General features: G+C 42.7%; 1 protein-coding gene across 2 annotated transcripts; it reads right to left on the bottom strand.

The window, feature by feature from the left end:
• Positions 1-4,204: 4,204 nt before the first annotated feature.
• Positions 4,205-18,585, bottom strand: LOC124017986 (nucleoporin SEH1). 2 transcript variants are annotated; one of them, XM_046333235.1, is made up of 9 exons: positions 18,353-18,585; positions 17,957-18,007; positions 17,625-17,771; positions 17,230-17,441; positions 15,796-15,894; positions 12,186-12,326; positions 11,792-11,946; positions 6,206-6,359; positions 4,205-4,301 (listed from the first exon to the last, which is right to left on the bottom strand). In XM_046333235.1, exons 1-9 carry the CDS (start codon positions 18,461-18,463, stop codon positions 4,220-4,222), a joined length of 1,152 nt encoding a protein of 383 aa, XP_046189191.1. In that variant the 5' UTR covers positions 18,464-18,585; the 3' UTR covers positions 4,205-4,219. The 2 variants fall into 2 exon arrangements, with proteins under 2 accessions (XP_046189191.1, XP_046189192.1); XM_046333236.1 differs by having other exon boundaries at positions 4,252-4,360; positions 18,353-18,584.
• Positions 18,586-20,827: the final 2,242 nt, after the last annotated feature.

The raw sequence follows: 20,827 nt of genomic DNA, 5'->3' as shown, positions 1-20,827 counted from the left end.
ACCCGCGGGAATAACACCCGCGGGAATAACACCCACGGGAATAACACACGGGAATTACACCCACAGGAATTACGCCCACGGGAATTACACGCACATGAATTACACCCACATGAATAACACACGGGAATTACACCCACAGGAATTACACCCACAGGAATTACACCCACATTCATTACACCCACAGGAATTACACCCACATTAATTACACCCACATTCATTACACCCACAGGAATTACACCCACACAGGCATTACGCCCACATTAATTACACCCACAGAGCCACGGTCTTGTAAAGACACATTCCAACACAGTGATGTGAGTTTGAACCGCCAGGCACCGTAGTAAACCAGCATGTTGGTTTTTAATTAAATAAAAACACAGATCAAATATATCTAGAGAATCATCACTCACAACTCTGGGAGACTACATCTGGGCCGACTGCCAAGGAGGCAGACTGTCAGACTGTCAGTCAGCACTAGGGCTGTTTACATATGGAGGGACTATCGTAAACAAAATGGCTAAGAAATCATTACATTTTTGCTCATGAAGATTCACTGGTTTTATGCACCAAACCAAACTGTTCTGGGAGAGGGGAAGGTCTTCTTCTGATTAGTCACTAAGAAGAAGAGTATCCTCCCAGTCAGCTGTGTTCAGGCAGGGTGTTGAGGGCTCTAGAGGGTCAGTCGTGTTCAGGCAGGGTGTTGAGGGCTCTAGAGGGTCAGCCGTGTTCAGGCAGGGTGTTGAGGGCCCTAGAGGGTCAGCCGTGTTCAGGCAGGGTGTTGAGGGCTCTAGAGGGTCAGCCGTGTTCAGGCAGGGTGTTGAGGGCTCTAGAGGGTCAGCCGTGTTCAGGCAGGGTGTTGAGGGCTCTAGAGGGTCAGCCGTGTTCAGGCAGGGTGTTGAGGGCTCTAGAGGGTCAGCCGTGTTCAGGCAGGGTGTTGAGGGCTCTAGAGGGTCAGCCGTGTTCAGGCAGGGTGTTGAGGGCTCTAGAGGGTCAGCCGTGTTCAGGCAGGGTGTTGAGGGCTCTAGAGGGTCAGCCGTGTTCAGGCAGGGTGTTGAGGGCTCTAGAGGGTCAGCCGTGTTCAGGCAGGGTGTTGAGGGCTCTAGAGGGTCAGCCGTGTTCAGGCAGGGTGTTGAGGGCTCTAGAGGGTCAGTCGTGTTCAGGCAGGGTGTTGAGGGCTCTAGAGGGTCAGTCGTGTTCAGGCAGGGTGTTGAGGGCTCTAGAGGGTCAGCCGTGTTCAGGCAGGGTGTTGAGGGCTCCTAGAGGGTCAGCCGTGTTCAGGCAGGGTGTTGAGGGCTCTAGAGGGTCAGCCGTGTTCAGGCAGGGTGTTGAGGGCTCTAGAGGGTCAGCCGTGTTCAGGCAGGGTGTTGAGGGCTCTAGAGGGTCAGCCGTGTTCAGGCAGGGTGTTGAGGGCTCTAGAGGGTCAGCCGTGTTCAGGCAGGGTGTTGAGGGCTCTAGAGGGTCAGCCGTGTTCAGGCAGGGTGTTGAGGGCTCTAGAGGGTCAGCCGTGTTCAGGCAGGGTGTTGAGGGCTCTAGAGGGTCAGCCGTGTTCAGGCAGGGTGTTGAGGGCTCTAGAGGGTCAGCCGTGTTCAGGCAGGGTGTTGAGGGCCCTAGAGGGTCAGCCGTGTTCAGGCAGGGTGTTGAGGGCTCTAGAGGGTCAGTCGTGTTCAGGCAGGGTGTTGAGGGCTCTAGAGGGTCAGTCGTGTTCAGGCAGGGTGTTGAGGGCTCTAGAGGGTCAGTCGTGTTCAGGCAGGGTGTTGAGGGCTCTAGAGGGTCAGTCGTGTTCAGGCAGGGTGTTGAGGGCTCTAGAGGGTCAGTCGTGTTCAGGCAGGGTGTTGAGGGCTCTAGAGGGTCAGCCGTGTTCAGGCAGGGTGTTGAGGGCTCTAGAGGGTCAGCCGTGTTCAGGCAGGGTGTTGAGGGCTCTAGAGGGTCAGCCGTGTTCAGGCAGGGTGTTGAGGGCTCTAGAGGGTCAGCCGTGTTCAGGCAGGGTGTTGAGGGCTCTAGAGGGTCAGCCGTGTTCAGGCAGGGTGTTGAGGGCTCTAGAGGGTCAGCTGTGTTCAGGCAGGGTCAGTGTTGAGAGCTCTAGAGGGTCAGCTGTGTTCAGGCAGGGTGTTGAGGGCTCTAGAGGGTCAGTCGTGTTCAGGCAGGGTGTTGAGGGCTCTAGAGGGTGTCGTGTTCAGGCAGTCTGTTGAGGGACAGAGGGGATTGGGGGGTGTGGCCATGGATGGCCAGGGTGGAGGGCTCTAGGGGTCAGCCGTGTTCAGGCAGGGTGTTGGGGCTCTAAGGGCATCAGGCAGGGTGTTGAGGGCTCAGAGAGGGTCAGCTGTGTTCAGGCAGGTGGAGGGCTGACCAGCTGTGTTGGGGGCATCCAGAGGGGCTGTGTTCAGGCAGGGTGTTGAAACAAGAAACAGCTGTGTTCAGACAGGAAACAAGACAACAATGGGATACAAAGAAATAAACAAAAACAGAGAAATGAATTCAAATAGTGTTCAGGCAGGGTGTTGACATGAACAGGCTACAGCAGCTGTACAGAACAGAAGTCTGTGCAGGGACAGAGGGGAGGGGGGCTGAACAGGCTGGGGGAGCTGGCAGCTGAACTGGGCATCAGAATCAAAAGGGGGGCAGCAGGTGAACAGGGGGCATCCAGAGGGGTACAGAACAGAAACAGGGAACAGAGGAAACAAGAACAGGCTACAAAGAAATAAACAAAACAGAAAATGAATTAAAATAGAAAAGGGGAGACATGAACAGGCTACAGCAGCTATACAGAATAAAGGGGAGAGGTGAACAGGCTACAGCAGCTGTACAGAACAGAATAAAGAGGGGAGATGAACAGGCTACAGCAGCTGTACAGAATAAAGAGGGGAGGTGAACAGGCTACAGCAGCTATACAGAATAAAGGGGAGAGGTGAACAGGCTACAGCAGCTGTACAGAATAGAATAAAGGGGAGGTGAACAGGCTACAGCAGCTGTACAGAACAGAATAAAGGGGGAGGTGAACAGGCTACAGCAGCTATACAGAACAGAATAAAGGGGGAGGTGAACAGGCTACAGCAGCTACACAGAATAAAGGGGAACACAGACAGCATGTAAGAACAGGATACAGAGGATTGAACAGGCTACAGCAGCAGAACAGAATAAAGGAGACTATGTGGTAAGGTACAGCAGCTAGAATAACAGGGGAGACTATGTGGTAAGCAGCTGTACAGCAGAACTAACAGGAGACTATGTGGTAAGGTACTCAGCAGAACTAACAGGAGACTATGTGGTAAGGTACTCAGCAGAACTAACAGAATAAAGATGGGAGGTGAACAGGCTACTCAGCTGAACAGAACAGAATAAAGGGGGCTAGGAGAACTGCAGGAGACACTGTATTCAGGAACACAGACACATTAACACAACAGAAGACACAGTATTAAGGAACACAGACAGAAACACAACAGAAGACACAGTATTAAGCAGAACACAGACAGAACACAACAGAAGACTTGTGGTAAGGTACTCAGCAGAACTAACAGGAGACTATGTGGTAAGGTACTCAGCAGAACTAACAGGAGACTATGTGGTAAGGTACTCAGCAGAACTAACAGGAGACTATGTGGTAAGGTACTCAGCAGAACTAACAGGAGACTATGTGGTAAGGTACTCAGCAGAACTAACAGGAGACTATGTGGTAAGGTACTCAGCAGAACTAACAGGAGACTATGTGGTAAGGTACTCAGCAGAACTAACAGGAGACTATGTGGTAAGGTACTCAGCAGAACTAACAGGAGACTATGTGGTAAGGTACTCAGCAGAACTAACAGGAGACTATGTGGTAAGGTACTCAGCAGAACTAACAGGAGACTATGTGGTAAGGTACTCAGCAGAACTAACAGGAGACTATGTGGTAAGGTACTCAGCAGAACTAACAGGAGACTATGTGGTAAGGTACTCAGCAGAACTAACAGGAGACTATGTGGTAAGGTACTCAGCAGAACTACAGATCTGTATTGTTATATACTGCTGCTCTTTGTTTTTCTTAAAAAATATATATATTTTCTTAAAACTGCTTTGTTGTTTCAGGGCTTTTAAAATCAGCATTTACCTGCTGTATTCGGGCACATGTGACAAATACAATTGGATGTGTAATAAAGCAACACCTATTAAAAGTATTGCCGAAGCAGTGGCATCCTGGTCCATGCATGGTCACCAGCGTGCTCGCTGCTCAGCGGGCTTTAGGCTAACAGTACACAGGCTGGTGGAGTGTCTTCGGGGCAGGCAGGCTCCGCAGGCGAGGGCTAAAGGGGATCCTCTGGCCGTTCCTGTGTGCATGCAACAAGCAGCATCCCATCACGTCCAATAGACCACACAGGGATGAGTCCTTATTGAAAACGGGACAATAATGCGCAAGCAAACTTTTTCATTTTTTAAAATTAGATTGTCTGAATGAACATGTACAAAACACACAGTCGTCAACGAATCACAATACGATGCATTTTTTTTAATCAAAGATTGGACAGGAGTACAGAAAAAGGTTGTCATTAAAAACAGAGAAACGTAACACCATACAATGTAACAGGTTAGCAGAGGCCTTGCAGAACGGAGTGGATTTTAGGGCAGAATAGTCACCTCTAGTGAGGGATAATTAGGCTTTTCTTATGGACCATTATACAGTACTAGGAGTATAATGTCTGGAAACTGAATGTTGATGTACTGTACTAGGAGAGAGAGTATAATGTCTGGAAACTGGATGTTGATGTACTGTACTAGGAGTATAAACTGAATGTTGATGTACAGTACTAGGAGAGAGAGTATAATGTCTGGAAACTGGATGTTGATGTACTGTACTAGGAGTATAAACTGGATGTTGATGTACTGTACTAGGAGTATAAACTGAATGTTGATGTACTGTACTAGGAGTATAAACTGAATGTTGATGTACTGTACTAGGAGTATAAACTGGATGTTGATGTACTGTACTAGGAGTATAAACTGGATGTTGATGTACTGTACTAGGAGTATAAACTGGATGTTGATGTACTGTACTAGGAGTATAAACTGGATGTTGATGTACTGTACTAGGAGTATAAACTGAATGTTGATGTACTGTACTAGGAGTATAAACTGAATGTTGATGTACTGTACTAGGAGAGAGAGTATAATGTCTGGAAACTGAATGTTGATGTACTGTACTAGGAGTATAAACTGAATGTTGATGTACTGTACTAGGAGAGAGAGTATAATGTCTGGAAACTGAATGTTGATGTACTGTACTAGGAGTATAAACTGAATGTTGATGTACTGTACTAGGAGAGAGAGTATAATGTCTGGAAACTGGATGTTGATGTACAGTACTAGGAGTATAAACTGGATGTTGATGTACTGTACTAGGAGTATAAACTGGATGTTGATGTACTGTACTAGGAGTATAAACTGGATGTTGATGTACTGTACTAGGGTGGAATATTGAATATAAACTCAGCCATGTGTGTTGTTAAAGCACTAGCATGGTTCAACAGCCTTCAGTCATTATTTCATTCACATTCATTGCAGATTACCAGCAGGTTAATAGAGATTATTATCAGATTATATCCCAGATGCTCCTACAACATGCAAAGATTAGGGATTTGGTAATTGTTTTATATATTGAAAATATATTTTTATTATTTATCAATATGCCATCCAAACATTCTACACATGCTATTATAAGATTACATCAAAAGAGTCAATTTATTCAATTTAGCGAGCCTGTATGTTTGGCCCTGGTATGTAAATGTATTGAAATGATTTCCAGGGCATTATGTGAGGACCACAGACATCTGTAACAATTCATCTAACATGTTTAAAAAATTATATTCTTCAAAATAACATTCATGTTCCAATCAACATAAAATGGTGTCAATAAACAATTACCATAAATTATTGTACAATCCAAACATCAGTCTGCTGTTGTACGAACATTTAAAAAACTGTAGCAAATAGCCTTCCCAAACACTCCTTTTATGACGAGCAGACAGACCTGCCACAGGGAGCAGGCCTACGTGCTGGGTCTGGCCTGCTGGGCCTTGCCACAAGCCAAGCTCTTTGCATGAGCGCAACACACAGTGTCAGTTGACCCAGGGAGGGGTCAGCGCTGCAGTGTCAGTCAGGCCCAGAGACAGTAAAGCAGTGAGGCAGGCAGTCAGTCACCAGCTCTGGCCGGCCGACAGCGGGCGCGGCCTCCTACCTTCCTGCAGCAGAGCCGTTCAGTGCATTCTGGGAGGTCTGGACAGTGGACCCCACCATGGTATTCATGGCACCGGGTTGTCCTGACGACCCGTTGACCGGACTTCCGTCTCCCTTCAGGATGCCTGTACACTTCCAGTTGTCCATATAGTTGGCTGGGGACCAGAAGATGGGAACCAATGAAACAGTGTAAATGTGTGGGGGACTTTACACAGTTCACAAGGAGTTCACACTTCTGAAACAGATCCCTGTTTTGTACACTGTCATCCATTCTGTTTTTTGTGCACTACGTCATCCATTCTGTTTTTTGTGCACTACGTCATCCATTCTGTTTTTTGTGCACTACGTCATCCATTCTGTTTTTTGTGCACTACGTCATCCATTCTGTTTTTTTGTGCACTACGTCATCCATTCTGTTTTTTGTGCACTACGTCATCCATTCTGTTTTTTTGTGCACTACGTCATCCATTCTGTTTTTTGTACACTACGTCATCCATTCTGTGCACTACGTCATCCATTCTGTTTTTTGTGCACTACGTCATCCATTCTGTTTTTTGTACACTACGTCATCCATTCTGTTTTTTGTGCACTACGTCATCCATTCTGTTTTTTGTGCACTACGTCATCCATTCTGTTTTTTTGTGCACTACGTCATCCATTCTGTTTTTTTGTGCACTACGTCATCCATTCTGTTTTTTGTGCACTACGTCATCCATTCTGTTTTTTGTGCACTACGTCATCCATTCTGTTTTTTGTGCACTACGTCATCCATTCTGTTTTTTGTACACTACGTCATCCATTCTGTTTTTTGTACACTACATCATCCATTCTGTTTTTGTGCACTACATCATCCATTCTGTTTTTTGTGCACTACGTCATCCATTCTGTGCACTACGTCATCCATTCTGTTTTTTGTGCACTACATCATCCATTCTGTTTTTTGTGCACTACATCATCCATTCTGTTTTTTGTGCACTACGTCATCCATTCTGTTTTTTGTGCACTACGTCATCCATTCTGTTTTTTGTGCACTACGTCATCCATTCTGTTTTTTGTACACTACGTCATCCATTCTGTTTTTTGTACACTACATCATCCATTCAGTTTTTGTGCACTACATCATCCATTCTGTTTTTTGTGCACTACGTCATCCATTCTGTGCACTACGTCATCCATTCTGTTTTTTGTGCACTACGTCATCCATTCTGTTTTTTGTGCACTACGTCATCCATTCTGTTTTTTGTGCACAACGTCATCCATTCTGTTTTTTGTACACTACGTCATCCATTCTGTTTTTTGTACACTACATCATCCATTCAGTTTTTTGTGCACTACATCATCCATTCTGTTTTTTGTGCACTACGTCATCCATTCTGTGTTTCCATTCTGTTTTTTGTGCACTACATCATCCATTCTGTTTTTTGTGCACTACATCATCCATTCTGTTTTTTTGTGCACTACGTCATCCATTCTGTTTTTTGTGCACTACGTCATCCATTCTGTTTTTTGTGCACTACGTCATCCATTCTGTTTTTTGTACACTACGTCATCCATTCTGTTTTTTGTACACTACATCATCCATTCAGTTTTTTGTGCACTACATCATCCATTCTGTTTTTTGTGCACTACGTCATCCATTCTGTGCACTACGTCATCCATTCTGTTTTTTGTGCACTACGTCATCCATTCTGTTTTTTGTGCACTACATCATCCATTCTGTTTTTTGTGCACTACATCATCCATTCTGTTTATTGTGCACTACGTCATCCATTCTGTGCACTACATCATCCATTCTGTTTTTTGTGCACTACGTCATCCATTCTGTTTTTTGTGCACTACGTCATCCATTCTGTGCACTACGTCATCCATTCTGTTTTTTTGTGCACTACGTCATCCATTCTGTTTTTTGTGCACTACGTCATCCATTCTGTTTTTTGTGCACTTTCCATTCTGTTTTTTGTGCACTACGTCATCCATTCTGTTTTTTTGTACACTACGTCATCCATTCTGTTTTTGTACACTACATCATCCATTCAGTTTTTTTGTGCACTACGTCATCCATTCTGTTTTTGTGCACTACGTCATCCATTCTGTGCACTACACGTCATCCATTCTGTTTTTTGTGCACTACATCATCCATTCTGTTTTTTGTGCACTACATCATCCATTCTGTTTTTTGTGCACTACATCATCCATTATGTTTATTGTGCACTACTACATCATCCATTCTGTTTTTTGTGCACTACATCATCCATTCTGTTTATTGTGCACTACGTCATCCATTCTGTGCACTACATCATCCATTCTGTTTTTTTGTGCACTACATCATCCATTCTGTTTTTGTGCACTACATCATCCATTCTGTTTTTTGTGCACTACATCATCCATTCTGTTTTTTGTGCACTACGTCATCCATTCTGTTTTTTGTGCACTACGTCATCCATTCTGTTTTGTGCACTACGTCATCCATTCTGTTTTTTGTGCACTACGTCATCCATTCTGTGTTTTGTGCACTACGTCATCCATTCTGTGTTTTGTGCACTACGTCATCCATTCTGTTTTTTTTGTGCACTCCATTTCTGTTTTTTTGTGCACTACGTCATCCATTCTGTTTTTTTGTGCACTACGTCATCCATTTTGTGTTTTGTGCACTACATCATCCATTCTGTTTTTTTGTGCACTACTTCATCCATTCTGTGCACTACATCATCCATTCTGTTTTTTTGTGCACTACATCATCCATTCTGTTTTTTGTGCATTACATCATCCATTCTGTTTTTTGTGCACTACACCATCCATTCTGTTTATTGTGCACTATGTCATCCATTCTGTGCACTACATCATCCATTCTGTTTTTTGTGCACTACATCATCCATTCTGTTTTGTGCACTATGTCATCCATTCTGTTTTGTGCACTACGTCATCCATTCTGTGTTTTGTGCACTAGGTCATCCATTCTGTGTTTTGTGCACTAGGTCATCCATTCTGCTTTTTTGTACACTACGTCATCCATTCTGTGCACTACGTCATCCATTCTGTTTTTTGTGCACTACGTCATCCATTCTGTTTTGTGCACTACGTCATCCATTCTGTTTTGTGCACTACGTCATCCATTCTGTTTCGTGCACTACGTCATCCATTCTGTTTTTTGTGCACTACATCATCCATTCTGTTTTTTGTGCACTACATCATCCATTATGTTTATTGTGCACTACGTCATCCATTCTGTGCACTACATCATCCATTCTGTTTTTTGTGCACTACATCATCCATTCTGTTTATTGTGCACTACGTCATCCATTCTGTGCACTACATCATCCATTCTGTTTTTTTGTGCACTACATCATCCATTCTGTTTTTGTGCACTACATCATCCATTCTGTTTTTTGTGCACTACATCATCCATTCTGTTTTTTGTGCACTACATCATCCATTCTGTTTTTTGTGCACTACGTCATCCATTCTGTTTTGTGCACTACGTCATCCATTCTGTTTTGTGCACTACGTCATCCATTCTGTTTTTTGTGCACTACGTCATCCATTCTGTGTTTTGTGCACTACGTCATCCATTCTGTGTTTTGTGCACTACGTCATCCATTCTGTTTTTTTTGTGCACTACGTCATCCATTCTGTTTTTTTGTGCACTACGTCATCCATTCTGTTTTTTTGTGCACTACGTCATCCATTTTGTGTTTTGTGCACTACATCATCCATTCTGTTTTTTTTGTGCACTACTTCATCCATTCTGTGCACTACATCATCCATTCTGTTTTTTTGTGCACTACATCATCCATTCTGTTTTTTGTGCATTACATCATCCATTCTGTTTTTTGTGCACTACACCATCCATTCTGTTTATTGTGCACTATGTCATCCATTCTGTGCACTACATCATCCATTCTGTTTTTTGTGCACTACATCATCCATTCTGTTTTGTGCACTATGTCATCCATTCTGTTTTGTGCACTACGTCATCCATTCTGTGTTTTGTGCACTAGGTCATCCATTCTGTGTTTTGTGCACTAGGTCATCCATTCTGCTTTTTTGTACACTACGTCATCCATTCTGTGCACTACGTCATCCATTCTGTTTTTTGTGCACTACGTCATCCATTCTGTTTTGTGCACTACGTCATCCATTCTGTTTTGTGCACTACGTCATCCATTCTGTTTCGTGCACTACGTCATCCATTCTGTTTTTTCGTGCACTACGTCATCCATTCTGTTTTTTGTGCACTACGTCATCCATTTTGTGCACTACGTCATCCATTTTGTGCACTACGTCATCCATTTTGTGCACTACGTCATCCATTTTGTGCACTACGTCATCCATTTTGTGCACTACGTCATCCATTTTGTGCACTACGTCATCCATTCTGTTGTTTTGTGCACTACGTCATCCATTTTGTGCACTACGTCATCCATTTTGTGCACTATGTCATCCATTCTGTTTTTTGTGCACTAAGTCATCCATTTTGTGTGATGTTGTTGTGCTTTAAGCTGTGATATGTAACTTTTTGGGGAGACCTGACCAAATACACATAGAAATAGAAGTTATAGATCTGTTATTTTCTATGCTACCCGGTCTTGTGTCTTTTACCTTTGTACACCAGCTTCAAACAGCTAAAAATACAATACGCTTATGGACAATATTTCACAGTGATTTAGATGGTACCATTATTACATTAAAGTTGCTTTTTTGTGTCACAAACAGAAAGTAATCAAACTATTAGAATTTCAGCAACCAGGAAATGGAGCGATTTCTCCACAGTACATCTTTAAGATCCCAGAGTGGATCATTAATAGGATCTCTGTGTTCCAGTCTATACTAGATAGATCACCTTCCCAGAGTGGATCATTAATAGGATCTCTGTGTTTCAGTCTATACTAGATAAATCACCTTCCCAGAGTGGATCATTAATAGGATCTCTGTGTTTCAGTCTATACTAGATAGATCACCTTCTCAGTCTATACTAGACAGATCACCTTCTCAGTCTATACTAGATAGATCACCTTCTCAGTCTATACTAGATAGATCACCTTCTCAGTCTATACTAGATAGATCACCTTCTCAGTCTATACTAGATAGATCACCTTCCCAGAGTGGATCATTAATAGGATCTCTGTGTTCCAGTCTATACTAGATAGATCACCTTCTCAGAGTGGGACACAGCCTTTTCAGTCTATACTAGATAGATCACCTTCTCAGTCTATACTAGATAGATATCCTTTTCAGAGTGGGAAACAGCCTTCTCAGTCTATACTAGATAGATCACCTTCTCAGTCTATACTAGATAGATCACCTTCTCAGTCTATACTAGATAGATCACCTTCTCAGAGTGGGACACAGCCTTTTCAGTCTATACTAGATAGATCACCTTCTCAGTCTATACTAGATAGATCACCTTCTCAGTCTATACTAGATAGATCACCTTCTCAGTCTATACTAGATAGATCACCTTCTCAGAGTGGGACACAGCCTTTTCAGTCTATACTAGATAGATCTCCTTCTCAGTCTATACTAGACAGATCACCTTCTCAGTCTATACTAGATAGATCTCCTTCTCAGTCTATACTAGACAGATCACCTTTCCAAAGTCGGACACAGCCGTCGTCTCCTGAGGAGGCCAGCAAGGTGCTCGTGATGTTCCAGGAGACTCTCCACACCTGGGAGTTGTGGTTGTCGAACTGGGCCACGATCTGAACCTCAAATTTAGTAGGGCCTGTTGAGCTGCTCTCCTTCCTGTCAGACGAGAGAGAGATGCAGAACAGGTCAGTATAACATATGGACACGGTAACGGCTCTGAATGGCTATGATCTGCAACTTCGACAATACAGCAAGTCTAAAAAATATATATACAGCTAATATCTATCAGAAAACTCAATATGTACATTATACTAAGTCAGAAAAAGTTTGTAAAAGTGTACAAAAAAATATATATAAAAAAATATATATTTAAAAATCGCAATTTATACACTCACCGCAAAGGTACCAACTTAAAGATCCGAACATCTTTGGTTGCTATGGCGAGCACGTGGAAGGACCGCCCCAGGTTCGGGGAGAAGGCTATGTCGTGCACCGCATCAGTCACCGTCATCAATGTCTCGGCTTTCGCATATTTCCTGATCAAAGACAGAGAATTTCCCTCTTAAGGTAGAGGAGTCTCCTACAACATGATAACGTGAACTACAAGACCAGACTCTCCTACAACATGATAACGTGAACTAAAAGACCAGACTCTCCTACAACATGATAACGTGAACTAAAAGACCGGACTCTCTGACAACATGATAACGTGAACTAAAAGACCAGACTCTCTGTCAACATGATAACGTGAACTAAAAGACCAGACTCTCTCTGTCAACATGATAACGTGAACTAAAAGACCAGACTCTCTGACAACATGATAACGTGAACTAAAAGACCAGACTCTCTGTCAACATGATAACGTGAACTAAAAGACCAGACTCTCTCTGACAACATGATAACGTGAACTAAAAGACCAGACTCTCTGTCAACATGATAACGTGAACTACAAGACCAGACTCTCTCTGACAACATGAACTACAAGACCAGACTCTCTCTGACAACATGAACTACAAGACCAGACTCTCTGACAACATGATAACGTGAACTAAAAGACCAGACTCTCTCTGACAACATGATAACGTGAACTACAAGACCAGACTCTCTCCTACAACATGATAACGTGAACTAAAAGACCAGACTCTCTCTGTCAACATGATAACGTGAACTAAAAGACCAGACTCTCTCTGACAACATGATAACGTGAACTAAAAGACCAGACTCTCTCTGACAACATGATAACGTGAACTAAAAGACCAGACTCTCTCCTACAACATGATAACGTGAACTAAAAGACCAGACTCTCTGACAACATGATAACGTGAACTAAAAGACCAGACTCTCTGACAACATGATAACGTGAACTAAAAGACCAGACTCTCTCCTACAACATGATAACGTGAACTAAAAGACCAGACTCTCTCTGTCAACATGATAACGTGAACTAAAAGACCAGACTCTCTCTGTCAACATGATAACGTGAACTACAAGACCAGACTCTCTCTGTCAACATGATAACGTGAACTACAAGACCAGACTCTCTGACAACATGATAACGTGAACTAAAAGACCAGACTCTCTGACAACATGATAACGTGAACTACAAGACCAGACTCTCTCTGTCAACATGATAACGTGAACTACAAGACCAGACTCTCTGACAACATGATAACGTGAACTAAAAGACCAGACTTTCTTATACAACATGATAACGTGAACTAAAAGACCAGACTTTGACAACATGATAACGTGAACTAAAAGACCAGACTCTCTGACAACATGATAACGTGAACTAAAAGACCAGACTCTCTGACAACATGATAACGTGAACTACAAGACCAGACTCTCTGACAACATGATAACGTGAACTAAAAGACCAGACTCTCTCTGACAACATGATAACGTGAACTAAAAGACCAGACTCTCTGACAACATGATAACGTGAACTAAAAGACCAGACTCTCTGACAACATGATAACGTGAACTAAAAGACCAGACTCTCTGACAACATGATAACGTGAACTAAAAGACCAGACTCTCTCTGACAACATGATAACGTGAACTAAAAGACCAGACTCTCCTACAACATGATAACGTGAACTACAAGACCAGACTCTCTGACAACATGATAACGTGAACTAAAAGACCAGACTCTCTGACAACATGATAACGTGAACTACAAGACCAGACTCTCTGACAACATGATAACGTGAACTTTTGACAACATGAACTACAAGACCAGACTCTACAACATGATAACGTGAACTAAAAGACCAGACTCTCTGACAACATGATAACGTGAACTAAAAGACCAGACTCTCTGACAACATGATAACGTGAACTAAAAGACCAGACTCTCTGACAACATGATAACGTGAACTACAAGACCAGACTCTCTGACAACATGATAACGTGAACTAAAAGACCAGACTCTATGACAACATGATAACGTGAACTAAAAGACCAGACTCTCTGACAACATGATAACGTGAACTAAAAGACCAGACTCTCTCTGACAACATGATAACGTGAACTAAAAGACCAGGCTCATGTAACCATCTGCTCCACCTGTATAATTGACCTAGTGTTTTCATTATACTAATAATGTAATAGGACTGACCTAGTGTTTTCATTATACTAATAATGTAGTAGGACTGACCTAGTGTTTTCATTATACTAATAATGTAATAGGACTGACCTAGTGTTTTCATTATACTAATAATGTAGTAGGACTGACCTAGTGTTTTCATTATACTACTAATGTAATAGGACTGACCTAGTGTTTTCATTATACTAATAATGTAGTAGGACTGACCTAGTGTTTTCATTATACTAATAATTTAATAGGACTGACCTAGTGTTTTCATTATACTAATAATGTAATAGGACTGACCTAGTGTTTTCATTATACTAATAATGTAGTAGGACTGACCTAGTGTTTTCATTATAATACTAATGTAATAGGACTGACCTAGTGTTTTCATTATACTACTAATGTAATAGGACTGACCTAGTGTTTTCATTATACTAATAATGTAATAGGACTAACCTAGTGTATTCATTATACTAATAATGTAATAGGACTGACCTAGTGTTTTCATTATAATAATAATGTAATAGGACTGACCTAGTGTTTTCATTATACTAATAATGTAGTAGGACTGACCTAGTGTTTTCATTATACTAATAATGTAGTAGGACTGACCTAGTGTTTTCATTATAATACTAATGTAATAGGACTGACCTAGTGTTTTCATTATACTACTAATGTAATAGGACTGACCTAGTGTTTTCATTATACTAATAATGTAATAGGACTGACCTAGTGTTTTCATTATACTACTAATGTAATAGGACTGACCTAGTGTTTTCATTATACTAATAATGTAATAGGACTGACCTAGTGTTTTCATTATACTAATAATGTAATAGGACTGACCTAGTGTTTTCATTGTACTAATAATGTAATAGGACTGACCTAGTGTTTTCATTATACTAATAATGTCATAGGACTGACCTAGTGTTTTCATTATACTACTAATGTAATAGGACTGACCTAGTGTTTTCATTGTACTAATAATGTAATAGGACTGACCTAGTGTTTTCATTATACTAATAATTTAATAGGACTGACCTAGTGTTTTCATTATACTAATAATGTAATAGGACTGACCTAGTGTTTTCATTATACTAATAATGTAATAGGACTGACCTAGTGTTTATTATACTAATAATGTAATAGCCAGGTAATAGGACTGACCTAGTGTTTTCATTATACTACTAATGTAATAGGACTGACCTAGTGTTTTCATTATACTAATAATGTAATAGGACTGACCTAGTGTTTTCATTATACTAATAATGTAATAGGACTGACCTAGTGTTTACATTATACTAATAATGTAATAGGACTGACCTAGTGTTTTCATTATACTAATAATGTAATAGGACTGACCTAGTGTATTCATTATACTAATAATGTAATAGCCAGGTAATAGGACTGACCTAGTGTTTTCATTGTACTCGTAGATCTGAACCTTCCCACCGTACATCACGTTGCTGTCATCACTTCCCACTGCTATCATGGGAGGGTGGGCGCGAGAACTAAGGAGACAATGATAAATAGACAGTTATTAAACTAGGTAACATGTTAATAGGCATCAATACAATAGCCCATTAGTATCTACAGCTGCTGATAAATAGAGTTATTAAACTAGGTAACATGTTAATAGGCATCAATACAATAGCCCATTATTATCTACAGCTGAAGGAGAGCTCCAAATGCATTTTGACAGCAGTGGAACACTCAAGTAACATCTTGAGAAACTCTACAGCCCTCAAACTCAACTCTAGAAACTCTACAGCCCTCCAACTCAACTCTAGAAACTCTACAGCCCTCCAACTCAACTCTAGAAACTCTACAGCCCTCCAACTCAACTCTAGAAACTCTACAGCCCTCCAACTCAACTCTAGAAACTCTACAGCCCTCCAACTCAACTCTAGAAACTCTACAGCCCTCCAACTCAACTCTAGAAACTCTACAGCCCTCCAACTCAACTCTGGACCTCGAAGCAGCGCCACTGCATTTTATCATTGTTCTAATTTAGACCTGGGACCCCAGGTGGGTGAGTCCCCTCTAATCAGGGACTGGTTTAGACCGGGGACACCAGGTGGGTGATTCCCCTCTAATCAGGGACTGATTTAGACCTGGGACACCAGGTGGGTGATTCCCCTCTAATCAGGGACTGGTTTAGACCGGGGACACCAGGTGGGTGATTCCCCTCTAATCAGGGACTGGTTTAGACCTGGGACACCAGTTGGGTGATTCCCCTCTAATCAGAGACTGATTTAGACCTGGGACACCAGGTGGGTGATTCCCCTCTAATCAGGGACTGGTTTAGACCTGGGACACCAGGTGGGTGATTCCCCTCTAATCAGGGACTGGTTTAGACCTGGGACACCAGGTGGGTGGTTCCCCTCTAATCAGGGACTGGTTTAGACCGGGGACCCCAGCTACGTGCAATTCATTATCAGGTAGAACAGAAAACCAGCAGCCTCTGGACCTCGTAGGGTCAGAGTTGAATACGCAATGCTATAGAGAATGTAACACAGGCGTGTAACAGCGTGTGCACTGTACAATCAGCAACACCAATGAACACTGTAGTTCATTGGACACTGTGTCCAATCAGCAACACTGTAGTTCATTGGACACTGTGTCCAATCAGCAACACTGTAGTTCATTGGACACTGTGTCCAATCAGCAACATCAATGAACACTGTAGTTCATTGGACACTGTGTCCAATCAGCAACACCAATGAACACTAGGTCATTGGACATTGTAAACAATTGACAAATAAAAGTGATTTAATCTTAAAAATCACTGACTGGTTTCACCTGGAGTGAATTGGGCCTAAATCTATGGACTCAGTGAAGCTGACCTGGAGGGGTTCCAGGAGATACAGGAGCAGCTGAGTTTACAGGAGATCTCGTGCTGCAGGGACCACTGGCTGAGGTTCATCACGTCTGGAGCCTCGTAGACCCTCACCACCCCGTCTGCTGAGCACGTGGTCAGCATCAGACCCATGTGTTTAGGAGCAAACTTCACGTCCGTCACCGATGTCCTGCTGTCCACCAGAGTGGTCCTCTTTATCTAAAGCAGAATGAGAGTTTGTTGCCGATACTGCACACCAAGGCACATGTCTCTTTCACCCAATAAGTTGGGTTAAAGAAATCACCTCACAGCAGTGGCTGGACAATAGCCTGGTACAAGATCGGCAGGAGAATACAAATATATGTGGGACCAGGCTCGTAGCTGAATGTCCAGGAGTCTTACCCAGTGGCTCTGCCCCCTCTGTTTATCATTAGACTCCCCAACTATCTCCTCCCACACAGCGGCTGTTCGGTCAAAGGAGCAGGAGGCCAGCACCTGTCCAAACTCAGGGTGGGCCCATGTCACCCTCCATACTGACCCGCTGTGTGTCTGCAAAGACAAGTCAATAACAAACCTTCATTCTACAGACCATTTCAGAACTGAATAAGCAAAGAAAGTCCTTTCAAAAAGGGAGAGGAGCTAGCTACAATTCAAAGCACACTTTTAAATCTTGACGTGCAAGAACTAAAACAGACTTTTAAATCTTGGAGTGTAAAGAACTAAAACAGACTTGCCTTCCAGCTGGCAGTGCAGTGCCACTCCCCACTTTCACTCTTGTCCCAAACCTGAAGGATGCAGAACATTGACAATGGTTCACCAAAGCAACCTCTGGTTACAGTCTGGGCATTTTGTTTACATCCTAGCTAGCATAGCAAACTAGCTGCATGGCTTGCAAACTAGCTAAGTTAGCTTAGTTAACGTTAGCTAGCTAACTGTTTTAAAACTGCAAATATTATCAGTGAATTACTTTTCTCTAAAAGTGGGTAATATTAATCAAGTAAACTAGTTAGCTGCAGTTTTTGATTGCTGAATTAGCTGTCTAGTTCAATATCAATAAGGTAAAGAGTTAGCTAGCAAGCTAGCCTGCTACTAGCTAGTTAGCTTAGCTCACTATTTTTTTATTTTTTTACCTTGACACTTTGGTCACTTGAACACGTTGCCATTCTCCGGCCGTGAAAATCGTAGGAAACATCGTGGATTAGATCTTTGTGATCTGCTGCAATGCTACGAGCCACAAACATGTTTATTTTAGTAGTTAAGTGATTTCCCCCACTGAGCCTCTCCTTCTCAGAACGGATGCTGCTGTCATGTGGCCTCGGATCCCAGTGTTCACATGGAGACCACAAAGAGGCGTAACATGTGCTAGACACAATCAAGAGAGTGGAGCTACGCTAAAGAAACTTCACTGGTTATGAGTACCAGTCTTTAGTACTAATTTAAAACCATAAAAACCTTGTCAATTTTTTTTTTTTTAAGAAACGTCCTCTCACTGTCACTGTATTTTCAGCAAACTTAACATGTGTAAATATTTGTATGAACATAACGAGATTCAACAACTGAGACATAAACTGAACAAGTTCCACAGACATGTGACTAAAAGATATGGAATAATGTGTCCCTGTCGAAATCAAAAGTAACAGTCAGTATCTGGTGTGGCCACCAGCTGCATTAAGTACTGCAGTGCATCTCCTCCTCATGGACTGCACCGGACTTGGGAAAACACCCTTTACAATGAAGATCTGTGAAGTTATTTGGATTTTTACGAATTATCTTTGAAAGACAGGGTCCTGAAAAAGGGATGTACCTTTTTTGCTGAGTTAATTTAGTTTTCTTCTGTGCACAGGCTGAGCGAGAGCGCATGCGTATTTAAGGGTGTAGCAAACTTCTTCGGTGGGGTTTATCGGCTGTTGGCATCCAATGTTAAGGTGCATTACCGCCACCTATTGTACTGGAGTGTATGACAGAGACGGGGAGACACTAAATCCTACCTGCCAGCCCCGTTGCTCTTAAAAACAAATAAACAACTATTTGAGACTATATCTAATGATGTTCAACTCAATATACTCTTTAAACTAATTTCCTGTACCCCTCTCCACCCTTCTCCCTCATAATTGATCTCATCCTCTCTCTTTTCCTCCAATAATGTCCACTCTGTATCAATACATGCTCCACTGTCTCTGTTTCCTGGCATTACTCACATCTTCCTGTTGGATGTTTTAATTTCACATATAAGGTCGTATTCACCTGGCTGTGTCCCAGCCTTAATCTTGTAAATATAGCCTCCTCTTCTATCCCTACCTGCCTTTCTCCCCTCCACAACTTTCCTCTGTACTTGAAATAAATTCCTGCCCTTAGTATCTCTATTCCACTGCTCTTGCCATCTCGGCACCATCACTGTCCATATCAGGCTTTTAACCTCTGCTTTTCTCATTGAAACTACCACATCAACATCCCCCACTACTTAGTGGCTGTTTAGCCATTCCATCAACACCCCCACTACTTAGTGGCTGTTTAGCCATTCCATCAACACCCCCACTACTTAGTGCTTGTTTAGCCATTACATCAACATCCCCCACTACTTAGTGGCTGTTTAGCCATTCCATCAACACCCCCACTACTTAGTGCTTGTTTAGCCATTACATCGACATCCCCACTACTTAGTGCTTGTTTAGCCATTACATCAACACCCCCACTACTTAGTGCTTGTTTAGCCAGTACATCAACACCCCCACTACTTAGTGCTTGTTTAGCCATTACATCAACACCCCCACTAATCAGAGCAAATAACTACTCTTTCTGGTATACCTTCCTCCACCCACTGCAAGGCCAACAGTATGGCCATCATCTCCTCCGTATATACAGCCAGATCTGTACTACGTTTCCTGACTTTCACCCCATATTCCTGTTCTACAAACGCTGACCCACAACTTCCTGTCCTTGGATCTCCTTGAACCATCTGTGTAAATGGCCACAACATCCTGATACACAGTATCCAGATGTCTCTTAAACCAATCAGATGGATCAACACCCTCCCTTTCTTTCTGTAGTCTCTCCACCACTTCTAGATCTACTATTGGACGTGGGAGGAGCCAGGGTGGATTTACAGGAATCGCTACCGTTGGGCTAAACTCCCTTCCATACAGTCCCATCTCCTTCGCCTGGGTATTACCCACCCACCCAAAGCTTGTGTTCTGTCTTCGCTCCTGTTCCCAGCATGCCTGTAAAATCCCTTTTGCAAGATGAGATACCCCATGTCCCTGTAATCTGACCCAATAATTCATTGCCAGCTGCTGTCTCCTAATCTGCAATGGCATTTCCCCCATCTCCACCTGTACAGACACTAGGGATGTACGAAACACCCCACTACATATTATTCCTCTCTTCCATAAGGCCCCGTCATCTGCAAATAACGACCCCCAATATCCGTCTGTACCTGAGAGTAAACATCATTGATCGTGACTGAGAACAACAGAGGACTAATCACGCTGCCCTGTGGTGTACCATTATCCACAAGGTAGCTGCCGGAGAGACTTCCCCAGCCTCACTTGGAGAGACCTTCCAAACAGGAAATCCTTTATCCAGTTGTATGTTCTTCCTCCTACCCC

This window comes from Oncorhynchus gorbuscha, unplaced genomic scaffold (assembly GCF_021184085.1).
Source record: "Oncorhynchus gorbuscha isolate QuinsamMale2020 ecotype Even-year unplaced genomic scaffold, OgorEven_v1.0 Un_scaffold_360, whole genome shotgun sequence".
Taxonomy (NCBI): domain Eukaryota; kingdom Metazoa; phylum Chordata; class Actinopteri; order Salmoniformes; family Salmonidae; genus Oncorhynchus; species Oncorhynchus gorbuscha.
The sequence above is the reverse complement of the archived record's forward strand: the minus strand, read 5'-3'. Positions and strand labels throughout refer to the sequence as shown.

Coding starts and splice junctions, on each gene's coding strand:
- LOC124017986 (XM_046333235.1), bottom strand. CDS start 18,463: ATGTTTGTGGCTCGTAGCATTGCAGCAGATCACAAAGATCTAATCCAC. Junction 12,327..15,795: donor GAGTACAATGAAAACACTAG/GTCAGTCCTATT, acceptor GTCTTTGATCAG/GAAATATGCGAAAGCCGAGA. Junction 4,302..6,205: donor AACGGCTCTGCTGCAGGAAG/GTAGGAGGCCGC, acceptor GCATGCACACAG/GAACGGCCAGAGGATCCCCT.